Below are 12415 nucleotides of genomic sequence, written 5' to 3' on the forward strand. Positions count from 1 at the left end.
CGCGAGGCGCCGCGCTCGTGCCCGGGCTGGCCGGTAGGGGCCGTTGCCACCCCCCGCAGGGGGAGGGGGGGCGGAGCCGGGCGCGGCGCGAGGCCGGGGCGCGCGGCGGCGGCGCTTCTCCTCGCCCAGCCGGCGGCGGCCCCCGCGGCGCTGATGGCGGCCGTCCTGTCCCCGCGCCTCTGCGACAGCGACCCCGCCACGCCCGGCAACCAATCCCTGAAGGTGAGCGCGACGGCGGCCGCGGCGCTCGGGGGCCCGGCGACGGGAGGCCTCGGCCGGCCCCCGCGGGGCGACGCGCTGAGCCCGGGCTCTCCTCGCCGCGGGGCGTGCGCCGGGTTCGGGGGTGGCGCGGCGTCCTGCCGCGGTCGCGGCGAAGTTGTAGCGCGGGGTCGGGGCTGAGCGCCCGTGCGGTCGCCGTCGCTCGTATAAGTGCCGCCCGCGCCGGAGCGCCGCGCCCCGCGAAGTTTGGGTCCGGCTGCGAGCGGCCGCGCGGCCACGGCTCGGTGGGCACTTTGGAGGAGGTTTGGGTAGTTCCGGTTGCCAGTTACAAAATAAAGCGTCGTGGCGGAGCTCTCGAAGCTGATTGGCGTACGGAGACTTCGCTCTGTAACTTTAAAGAGCCAACCAACGGGGAACTGTGCGGGTGTGCTGGGCGTGCTTCTGCGAGGCGGGGAAGGCCTCTTTTGGCTGCTCCTTTCTATTGAACTGTCCCTTTTTTTTTTTTTCTTTAAATCGTCGATGCAGTCCGTGGCTGAGCTGTACCGCGCTTTAGAGTGCGCTGCGAGCGTTCTCGTTTGTTTGCCGAGTCCTTTGCACCGGCCTGCCTCATTTCTCTGCGTGTTTTGTGTCCGTCTGGGAGTGAAACCGAAAGCAGAGGAGGAAGCAGAGGCAGTCGTCCCTGCTGCGTTGTGGGTGCTCGTGTCGTGTAAACAGGGCGTTCGGAAAGGGAAGACTCTGAAGCAGAAAGGAGAAACTTGTGCGAGGCCCTTACTGAGGGATGTTTTGAAGTTTCTTGTCGGCTTTGCTATAGGAGTGACTTTAATAGTTATGTTTTAGTCCAGCAGTTCTAAACTCTGGAGTGCTGTGTGGGAGGAAGGAATGAGCTGTGGGCATTCATTAGTTGTAGCGAAGAGCAATCAAAGTCCCACTTCTGACTGAGGAAGTAAGAGAATCGCACAGTCAGCATACCTGAAAAAAATAACAATTTCTTGTTTGAGAAACAATTTCTTTTCCCTCACTTATAATCCAAATGGAAATCTGAGATCTAGGTCAAACTACTCATACCCAAATGTCTTTGTAATGGGACCATATGAAAGCTACATGATTTTTCTGTGCCCAGCAGAAGCTGACCGCCTAATTCAAATCAGCTCAGGGATGACACTAACTTACAAAAAACATATATATTTATATATGTATGTATATATATCAACAATTACCTGCTTTGCTTGAAAGCTGTTAAAGCAGCCATCCAAAATGGTAACATTGTTCTTAGCACAAAGTTAGACACTTGCAGTAGTTCTTCCACTACACAAAGTGTTTCATGATTAAAATCTGCAAGTTAGCAAAATAGCATTGATAAATTACATACAATCTACGGTTTTCTAATTCTTTATATTTCATTGCAAAGATTACTTCAGCATAAGCTATTCAATTCATTTCCAATACAACTGTAATGGTGATAGATTTAAGATCAGAAATTGAGTTTATAGGGTTGCGTTTCTATTAATAATGTAAAACGACACAGTAAGCACAGTTAAAAAGTCATGGGTGCTTTTTCCTTGCATGGTGACTGGCTCCAGTTTCTCTTCAGTTGTTCTCCACCTGCTCCAAATACTTCAGAAAAGCATAATGTGTATTAATACTTTAATTCAGTAAGAATCAGTATGAGAATTTTGAACATTGTCTGTACTTTATCATTTTTTGAACTGATATTTATTGTATTAATAATACTTCTATACTAGTCCATAGTTTCTTTTAGTCCTTAGTTTGTTTTATTTGAGTTAGTTTTATTCTTGGATCTGCTGCTGCTCGCTATATGCAACTTGCTTGACTACTTCTGTTTCTCATTATAATCATGTAAGTTTAATCACTAGATGCTTTGAGATTTGTTGCTAACAAGCAACAAATATAGCATATTTGCAAGCAACAAATATACCATATAGGTAGGAGTCATATAATGTTACTAGTCTGTAGCTTTAGGTTTTTTTTAAATCCCTCCGTAAACAAAAAGCTTTTGCTACTCAATCTTTCCATAAACTGTTTGCCAGTTCTTATGCTTCCTGTGTAAACTGTCCTGCCAGTTTTGTGTAGACTATTATTAAATAGCTGAGTACTTCAGGTGTATCTAAACTTTATACTGTCTTAGAATGTTTTCGATGTTTTAAATTACCCATTCAGTACTTGAAATTGATTAATATCTATTTTCATTTTTGTTTCAGGATGACACTGAAGAAAATTCCAATGATGGCAGCCAGCCATCCAAAAGACGGCGGATGGGCTCAGGGGACAGTTCTCGGAGCTGTGAGACTTCTAGTCAGGACCTTGGGTAATAGCAGTACTTTGGTATACCAGTAACCAATACTTTTATTGCTGGTCTTACTGTTTCGTTCAGTATGCTGAAGCATTGGCTCTTCTCCACTCTTTCATATTCTTTGTTTAACTTTCTGAATTGAGTCATGCCAGTAGCTATTGGTCTTTTTCTCCCAGCATTCTTTGATTTCTCCTGGTGTTGTTCTTATGCTCAGATACAGCTATTTTCCTGCTGAAAACCTGATAGAGTACAAGTGGCCACCAGATGAAACAGGGGAGTACTATATGCTTCAGGAGCAAGTTAGTGAATATTTGGGTGTGACTTCCTTTAAAAGAAAGTATCCAGGTATTTGTTTAAGTCTTTCTTCTAAAACTCTGTCTTCTTACATTCTGAATGTAATCTCTGCGTCTTTTTGACTGCAGAATGGTCCATTTAATTAAAAAAGATCATAGCAAAATTAGTTTTGTATGTTGTACTTTTTGGTTTTGTTACTGGCATTTTGGAAATGTATCCTATAGTTTGTTTTCACAGTAATTTAAGACTTTTCAGTCTTGCCACTAAAAAATCTATACAAAAGAACGAGTTGAGTGTTAGATCAGCAAGTAGCTTTTGAAAACTGACCTCAGCTTAATTCTGAAGTATTTTGTTGGTGATTTCTTACTGTAAAGCTGGCTTTATCTTTGTATTCCATTTCCTGTATAGTGCAGACTTGTTGCCTGGAAGTAAAATTCTCAAATACTTTAACGTTGTTTATGGGGGATTTTGAGTAATTTTATACACTTCTGTTGCTGTTTTTTTCTTTTGTTTTCTCTGAAGATTTAGAACGACGAGATTTGTCTCACAAGGAGAAACTCTACCTCAGAGAACTAAATGTTATCACAGAGACTCAGTGCACGTTAGGTAAGAGGAAAAAAATTCCTTGTTATGATATAAAAAAATGACACACTGAAAATGTGACTCATTTTGGTAGAGAAGTGAATGACTCACAAATGAAAATGTAAATTCTGACATGAAAACCAGTTTGTATTTTATTTTTAGTTTGTGTAAATCGGCCAAAGGCTATCAATGCTCAATATTGATTGTTAAAAACAAATTTTGGTTCTGTTCCAATTTCTTAATAAAACCTATGTTGTAAATTAGCTTTTATAACCCTTTTTCTCCTTAACAGAAAAAGAACAGCATGATTTTTTAAACTAAAAAGTCTATCTTGTTCAGCTGAATTAGTAGCAACTCAGCAAACATTAGTGTATTTTATAGAGTTGAGCTTATGTCTTAGGTGTCAGAAGGGTGAATATTAAGCCACTTAAGTGTATATGCAATAGAACAGTGTCATGAATGCATTTTATATTGAAGGAACTTCAAGTATTTGTTCTTTCTCTGCTAATATGTGTGACTTGGAGTGTGTTAAAAATTAAAGGATGCCTGTCAGTTTGTTTTTTTTTTCCCCAGTGTACCCATGGATCTGTGCAGATGTTACACCATTTTATTAATTAACAGTCCTTGGTACACTGCTTTTGTTTCTCTCTTGAAACATCTCTCTGAAGTTTCAAGAGACCTCTCTTGAAAGTTTTACTTTAATATGCAGGATATAACAATATCTAATTTGTACCAGTAGAAGCAAAATGATGTATTCTATCTCAGGTATACAGTAGAGGCATGTGCTGCGTCAACTGTCCCTGTGATAATATATGCCACATTCTATCCTGTTGTCAATGGAGATTAGTTGTATTGGAAGCTTTTGAAGAGGGGTTCTGAGTGACCTGATAGCTGCAAAATGACACATTCTGACTTCTGAACTTGAAATAGTTTAATCAGGAGTCAGGCATCTGCGTTGAGTTTGCTGCTCTGAATTGACCTCACAGTGGTTCTTTTTTGATTTGTATAGAGAACCTGACCTCATAATTAAATAGTGAGAGGCAGTGAAACTAACCATTCACCACTACAAGAAACTGAAACAAATGTCACCAGGTCCTGCTTTCAGAAAAGATTCTGCCTCTTAGGGGTTTGGGTTCTGTAGATGTAAGCAAGAGAAGAATCTTTCCTCCTTGGGGAGAAGCAAAGCCTTAATCAGCCTTGAAAGCTAAATGTCGTAAGTTCACTCCTATGTGATAGAGTGTGAGGCATTGTGCACAGTAGTTTATTGTCTTTAGCTTCTCAAAAACTTCAGTTGATGATTGTGAGATATAAATAACCCACAGTTAGTTTTGCCAGATAGCATCATTATCGCTTTTATCTATTTTAGGTCTAACAGCTTTGCGTAGTGATGAAGTAATTGATCTTATGATTAAAGAATACCCTGCCAAACATGCTGAGTATTCTGTTATACTGCAAGAGAAAGAACGTCAGCGAATAACAGATCATTATAAAGAGTACTCTGTGAGTAAATAGCATATGTGAAGTGAACCAGATCTGTAACATGGAATATATAAAAAAGCGTTCACAAACTGGTAGTGAAATGTGTGTAAGCTAATGAAGTTGTTTTTGTTTCAGCAAATGCAGCAGCAGAACACACAGAAAGTAGAAGCCAGTAAAGTTCCAGAATATATTAAAAAAGCTGCCAAGAAAGCTGCAGAATTCAACAGCAATTTAAACCGAGAGCGAATGGAAGAAAGAAGAGCCTATTTTGATTTACAGACACATGTAGGCAAATTAAATTTTCTTTATCAATGCCAAAAGGTAGCTCCATGTTTTAGTAAGGGTGTTTCTTAGAACCTTTCTAACAATCTTGTAATTCAGGGGGCTGATTAATCTCATTACAGAGACATAGGGGCTTTAACCATTTCACACCATGTTTAAAAAGAATAATTTCAAATACATTTAATATAAAACTTTTTTTAACTTCTATCCATGTAAGCTTTTTCTTTGTTGTCTCTAATCTGCTGGTAACAACATAAAATTCGGAGGATGTTTAGTTTAAGAAGTTTCTGTTGTTATATCTGTGCATGCAAATGGCCAGTTCTTTTTTGGAATGCTTCTAAAATTCTCTCTGAACAATATATTTATTTAAAAAGTTAGCTGTTTATCTAAAAGAATGCTCTGTATCAAATTTTACGCCCTTATTTTTGTTAGATGTAACATTTTGTCTGTGCAAATTATTTCAGTAAGGTATATATTATGGAAAGGTAATATCTTCCTGACAGTGATATGTTACAAAAAAGATGGTGGATAATTCCTTTGACTCATTTCTAAAGAAAGAAGGCTTCTGTAAGATTCTTCTTGATGTATTTTATTATTAATGGGATTTTATAGTGGCACAGTCTGATTTTGGCATTAGATGGCGGTGTTGCTGCTGCCTTCTACCACTATGGGCCCTCAATAATAATTAACATCAAAGATGCCTCTCACAAAAGTTCAGGATTACTGCTTTAGACTTAAATCTGTAACACTGTTTTGTGAGTGGGATCTCTTGTCATTTTAATGAATTGAATTTTCCATGGGAGAGCTCAGGTAGCTGTTCTGATTGAGTAAATGGGATAAAACTGGCACATCAAAATATTTGCAGGGAATGGAGGGTAAGGAAAGCTCAAAAGTTTGCAAAACAAGAACTTCATTGTTTTGTGTTAAACAACAGATTATCCAGGTGCCTCAAGGAAAATACAAAATCTTGCCTACAGAGAGAACAAAGGTTAGTCCTTATCCAGTGGCTCTCATACCCGGCCAGTTCCAGGAGTACTACAAAAGGTATTTTAAAAGCATTGCAACTGCTGTTTCTTTTGCACTAATCTCTACATCTGGCTGGTGGAAAACGTTTGAGTATATTTGCAGCAAAGTTTTGAATTACTCTTGTGCTTGCAGCAGTTGCTAGTCTAACAAATGTGCAGCATGGGGGCTTTTGTCAACATCACGTATATAAATACTTGCTGTGAGAGTGTCCCCTCTTCTGATGTATTGTGGTGCCTGAAATTTGGCCCGCTCAGATAATCTGGTGAAATCTTGACGTTATCCTGTAGTTATTTTTATTTGCAATATTTTCCCCTTCAGCAATCATGAAACTTGATCTGGAATCTACCAACTTATTTTGCTTTGGACCCCAACTCTTTGTGTGCCCTGGGTTAGAATAGATGCTATGTACTTTTATAAACAGAGTATATGGCTTGTTGGCATGGATTGATTAAAAATCTGTAAACATTCAGGTGACCTTTTATGATTGCATGGGTTTGCAACATTGCAAATATACTCTTCCTGTGTTCCATGAATATCTGCCTACACAAAGATGAGAAGTACTAAATAGTATAACATTTATGGGGATAAATAAGTAAGTTTCCCATCTTTTTAGAAGTGCATGTTTATATGTGCTTCCCTGACAAGGAGGGTTGGAGTTATTTACATTTCTTACTCTTTCTCTCTAATTTTCTTGTATATTTTGTGAGCAATATCTATGCATAAAGTGCACAGGCATTCATTTATTTATTTAATAACTTTAGATATTCTCCAGATGAACTTCGTTACTTACCATTAAACACAGCTCTTTACGAACCCCCTTTGGATCCAGAGCTGCCTGCATTAGACAGTGATGGGGATTCAGATGATGCAGAGGAAGGGCGAGGTGACGAGAAACGGAAAACCAAAGGCAATTCGGTGAGACAAATTGAAAGTATTCTTCAACAACAAAAATAATCCTTTCTCTTTGCCTTTTTTAGTTTCAGTAATTTCCTGTTAGAATCTTTTAATGTTTGTAAATTGAAGTAGAATTGCAAACTCAAAATTCCCATCTTTTTAGTACTTCTCTATTTTGTAACGTTTCTCTTCAGCTTTCCGTTTTGCTCTGTTTTTAAAGCAAGTCAAACAAATCTCTGGAATGCCAGGCCCTTTTTTTCTTCTTTTTAAATAAGTTTTGAAGAACCTTCCTTCTTTACACCCTTTTCCTCAAGTGACAAGTCTGGCTGCTAGCGTTTCTGAGAGGAGTGAATTTCAGTTCAGTTCACAGCATATTTTGCTATTTTGGTTTCATAGAATGTATCCTATCACTAAAGGAAAGGACTTATTAGCCTTGTTTACTGTGTTTTCCTATGAAGTAGAAGCAGGAAGTATTCAATACAGAAACAGATAATTTATTGCTGCAGTTTAAAGAAAAGTTTGAAAGCAGTTTTGTTGTTGTTTTATGATAAATCTTTAATAGGTGTGTATGTTCTCTTTATTTATGCAAACTTCAAATTAACTGTTACTGGAATATAAGCAAAAGTTTCACATACCTGCCTTGGTGTAGTGTTTGTTGATACTCAGGAACAGTTGTGCTTCAGATGAGCTGTCCAGGTACAACTGAATCATTGGTATTGGTGTTGTTGGTGTATTGGTGCTGACCATTTTCTAAAAATTGAGCCCTCATTCTGAGAAAAACAGAATATAAAATCACAGATGCATTTAACAATTTCTAGTTCAACTGACTAAAATGTTAGATAGTGGGGAATTGATAGAGGGTAAAAAAACGTGAAATTTCTCCATATTGTTAAATATTTACAAAATACTCGTAACTAAAGAAGAATGGAAGGGGTCAGCTTGTAGAATTGCAAATGGTAGTGTTAATATGCCCTTTTTGCTTATATTTTGGGGAAAGAAAATGTAAGCTCAGAATTAAATTTCAACACAAAAATTTGGTCTAATCATACTCCAGGTTGTGGGTTTTTTTGTTTGTTTATTTGTTTTAATAGTTGGTCTTTAATCACCTCTTTCTAGTTCCCATGTCTGCTGGCTTCCATTTTTATTAATGGCAAAGTATTTGGACTGAGCAGGTTATCCTTTCATTTTCCACAGAAGTTCAGATGGTTTTTTTAATGAGAGCACACAAAAAGAAAAATGTGCTTCTGTGAGAAAGGTGTAGGGAATATTTGAAAAGAGATTCTTATGAAGTGAGTTTGGTGTTGGAAGGTATTGTTTGGGCAAAATATCTGTTGAATACAAAGGTAGACAGCTCTCAAGCCTCTTTTCCCGAGTCCTGAGCTGCCTACCATTCTACCTGTTGAGTCTTATAATATGCTTTTTCCTTTTATCCCCTCCCTGTCGTTGGAGTCAGGTAGCAGTTTTCCTGGTCTGTAGTGTTTTAATGGACTTGTCCTAAATAACCCTGCCATAATTTAAAAAAAAATAAATAAAAACACCCAACAGCTGTGAAACATACAATTTCTTTTTACCATGTAGTTAGCTTTGCTTTTCTGTTACGCTCCTCCTTTTGTCCTGTGTCTGTTTAGTCTGTTTTGATTTTAGGTTCTGGGCATATATAGGCAGATTACAGATGCCTGTTACTGTAGGGCACCATTGTTACATGGCCTTTCAATTTTTAGTGCAAGAAATGTGATTGATTGTATTGTTTTCTGCTGGAGCTTTTTGGAGGCTTTTCTTAACACTTCTCTGAGAAAAATCTTGTCTGCTGCTCTCAGTTATGCTTATGTTGGTTTCTCACTTTCTTTGAACCTCTTCCCCTTTTTCTTACCTTCCCATTCTCACAAAATTATTTAACTGCAGCATAAAATTTATGTTTGGTTCTGTATTAAATGTTGAAGCATGTTTTGCCTTTGGCATTCTTCTGCTGCAATCCACATGAAATATTTAGGGTGCTCCTGGTGAAAATGAGAGATAAGGGTAGCAGAAAAAACCTTTGCATATTAAATTTGAATTAGTGCTGTTTGGTAATACACTTTAAATGCATGGCCAGGGCACTTTTAACTTTTTGCTGGCCCTCTGTTACATAAATATCTTGCATACAGTTGATTTCTTGCTGACTGTCAAAGGAAAATGGTTCAAAGAACTAGTGTATCCCACTATGCTATCAAGATAACTGAAAAAGCATTACTGTTATTGCTGATGCCAGTCTTTTAGCATGAAAACAAATAGATAAGGGTTACAAGAAAAGATGTTTTATTTCGTTGTACCCCACACTTTTGTAGAAGGAAAGATATGTCCTTCTTTTACCTTAGTCGGCTCTAAGGGCATACAAAAGACTTGTCTGTCTATCCAAAAAAGTAAAAAATATAGCTATGGTATTTTCATTGTAGGACAATTCGTCTGGCAATGTATCTGAAGGTGATTGCGCCACAGACAACCAGGAAGATTCTTTTCAGGGAAGACAAAAAACGAGAGACAAAAGTGCTACTCCAAGAAAAGATGGTTCCAAACGTTCTGTATTATCCAAATCAGTTCCTGGGTACAAGGTAGAAGAAAAAAGCCCCTGACTGAACATCTTTACTGACCAGCCTCTCCCTGAAATACTTGTATTTCAGTATTATGGAACTTCTGCTTGCTGTACTTCACTAGCTGCTCTCCTGTTGTGTGCTCCATCTGTTTGCTTCCTTACTTCCTTTTTGCTTTTATTTCACATGGGCCTCTCCTGTACTCTAGCTATTCAGCGGCCTCTGTTTCTGTTAACTTCTCTGATTCCTAGGCAGCTACACTAGAAAAATCCATTGTGGACTGGTCGTTGGAACTCTACATCTTTCTGTCTGCCTTGACTTTGACGTGCCAGTCAGAATTAGTTGCCAGTTCAAAACTAGCACTTGGTATCCGTTATTTTTTGTACTGTTTAGTACATACCTAGAGATCAGCGCTGTAAAGTGCAGCGATGTGGCTGAACATGTTGTTATAATGTTCATTTTAAATAGTCTTTCGTCTTGAGATGTTATGATGTATAGGATGAAAGGCAAGAAGCTTGCAACAATTGTACAGGCAACACTACATAACCACTTTAACACTATATGGAAAAGAACATTTTATGTAGTTGATACTATGTAGAAAAGTTTGTAGGCAATGTGCTTTTATCTGACTCATTAGGATGTTAATACATTTGAGCTATGAAGCAGTGATTGCCAACCTAAGACACAAATTATCAGTATTACTGTAGAATAATTTTAAAAAAATGAGATGGTAAGAAGATTGATAAAAATACTTTTCAGAAGAAACAGAAGTCGACGTGTGTTATCATTTTTTTCTGCTTAACAAGAAGTGTTTTGAGTATAACTGAACACTTCTAAAACATGTTGTCCAATCCTGTTCCACTGAAAAGAATGAGAATTATCCTTTGACATACAGGAACAGGAATAGGTCTATAGAAAAGAAAAACATTACATTAACATAAGGTTTATAGAACAAACAGGAGTGCATGTTAAGAGAGGTTATGAAAAAGAAAACTGTCAGTGGCAAGATCATGCATATCAAGAAACTTTCTCAGCAAGAGTGTGTTGTTGATGGTTTGCATTCTGTATTCAAAACTGTTTCTGATCTATAGGCACCAAGTTAACAATAAATAAGCTATAAACTAAGAAGCTAATATACAGCAAGAATTGGACAGCTTTGATAAATTTTCTCTGCATACAGTAACTGTAAAAATTCATAACAGGTGTGAAGCTCCGATTGTGTTTTGTCTTTCATAAACTTAAATATGCAAACTATGGAGATTTAGACTGTGGTACCATAAGTTTATTTTTTATATGTAACTTCGCAAATTGTTGTAGACTCAGAATGCATACCTATGTTCCCATGAACATGAAATCCTATGATGGCACTTGACGTTCTTTTAGCTTTGTTTACCTTGACGTTAGTGATTGTGTGCCACTGGTTTACATAAAGAAGTTTCACTTAACTTTGAGATTTCTGAGTATTTGATTTAGTTTAATCTATGCATGGCCTTTTGAATGCACAGAGAAAATGATTTTAAGCAACAGAACTTTAAAAAAAGTTACACTGATGGTATACAGCATTGCATTTCGGAAATGGATTCCCATAGCAATTATGGGTTCAAAATCACCAACTGCATGAGTAACAATCTGTTACTGGAAATTCACAGTGCCACATCTTTGCAATGGCAGCTGTATCCTGCCTGCATCAGCCCTCAGCCCGTTGATAGGTCAAGGTGGTGATGTTGTGTTGGGAGGACTGGCTTTCTTGTTCATGGGAGTGTTTAAATGCTTTCAGTAAACTCAATTATATGAGACACTTTAGCTGGTAAGACAGAAAGACTTGTTTGTTAATCAGTTAAAAACACCAGATAATTATATACCACACGTGCCTGAATGTTAAGGCACTTCGAGCTGAAGACTTAACTGATTTAAAATGTTGTCCCTGTGAATTCTAAAACTTTGTAATACCTGTGTTCTGTATCATTCTCTAATATTGACTATTTTTGTAGGACAGTAAATTTGGTTACTTGTGGTTTAATTGAAGGATAATTGCTACAGCATCAGAATGCAAATGTATAGTTATAGAAACACATTGTGAGTATTACAGGATTTACACATTTCCATGGAGTTAAATTTTAAGTAAAAGAAATAATGTATTTTGTATGGAGGCATTCTTATTGTCAGTTCTTAGACAAAGAAGGGTTAGAATGTGTTAGATGTTTTGTCACGTTACAAGTAGCAAGTCTCTGTTGCTGCAGGACTGGCTATTGCAATTGCGCACACAGGGTATTGTTGAAAGTAAAGGAGGTTTGGGTTTTTTTTTGTTTTGTTTTGTTTTTTTGTTTGCACACAAAACTGAAAGGTATTGAGAAACTATATTTTACAACACTTCTATTTCGGGTCTATATATATGGAAGTGGAATGCTTTGTGTTCAGAATATGACCTTGCAAAAATGGCATCATTGGAATGCTGACTTTGAGAGCTGCAGCATAGCAGCATGGAGATTAAAACTAGCAGAGCAATCATCTATGTGACCTGCATTCTTTTCCTCCCCCTTCCTTACCCCGATTAGATGAATATGTATAAAGCAAAATATAATTGATGGGATATTGTGACTTCCCATTTGGATTTGATAACACTTCCCTCATAGTGTTTCTAAAAGCCATTTATGATAACAGAACTTGAATTGTTAAAAAATGTGAAATCTTTCTTTTTTTTTTCCTTTTTTATTAAAAAAAAAAAAAAGAAAAAAATTACTTCCATACTGTTGGAACTGTA

General features: G+C 37.9%; 1 protein-coding gene across 2 annotated transcripts; it reads left to right on the forward strand.

Moving 5' to 3' along the window:
• Nucleotides 1–138: 138 nt before the first annotated feature.
• On the forward strand, nucleotides 139–11624 carry PHF10 (PHD finger protein 10). 2 transcript variants are annotated; one of them, XM_042835769.1, is made up of 9 exons: nucleotides 145–222; nucleotides 2439–2545; nucleotides 2745–2875; nucleotides 3347–3430; nucleotides 4773–4906; nucleotides 5021–5170; nucleotides 6102–6211; nucleotides 6955–7108; nucleotides 9520–11624. In XM_042835769.1, the coding sequence occupies exons 1-9, from the start codon at nucleotides 154–156 to the stop codon at nucleotides 9694–9696; spliced, it is 1116 nt and encodes a 371-aa protein (XP_042691703.1). In that variant the 5' UTR covers nucleotides 145–153; the 3' UTR covers nucleotides 9697–11624. The 2 variants fall into 2 exon arrangements, with proteins under 2 accessions (XP_042691704.1, XP_042691703.1); XM_042835770.1 differs by lacking the exon at nucleotides 2745–2875 and having other exon boundaries at nucleotides 139–222.
• Nucleotides 11625–12415: the final 791 nt, after the last annotated feature.

The sequence above is a fragment of the Centrocercus urophasianus genome, unplaced genomic scaffold, assembly GCF_019232065.1.
Source record: "Centrocercus urophasianus isolate 14NV4802_14NV808 unplaced genomic scaffold, USGS_Curo_1.0 seq_544, whole genome shotgun sequence".
NCBI classification, from domain to species: Eukaryota; Metazoa; Chordata; class Aves; order Galliformes; family Phasianidae; genus Centrocercus; species Centrocercus urophasianus.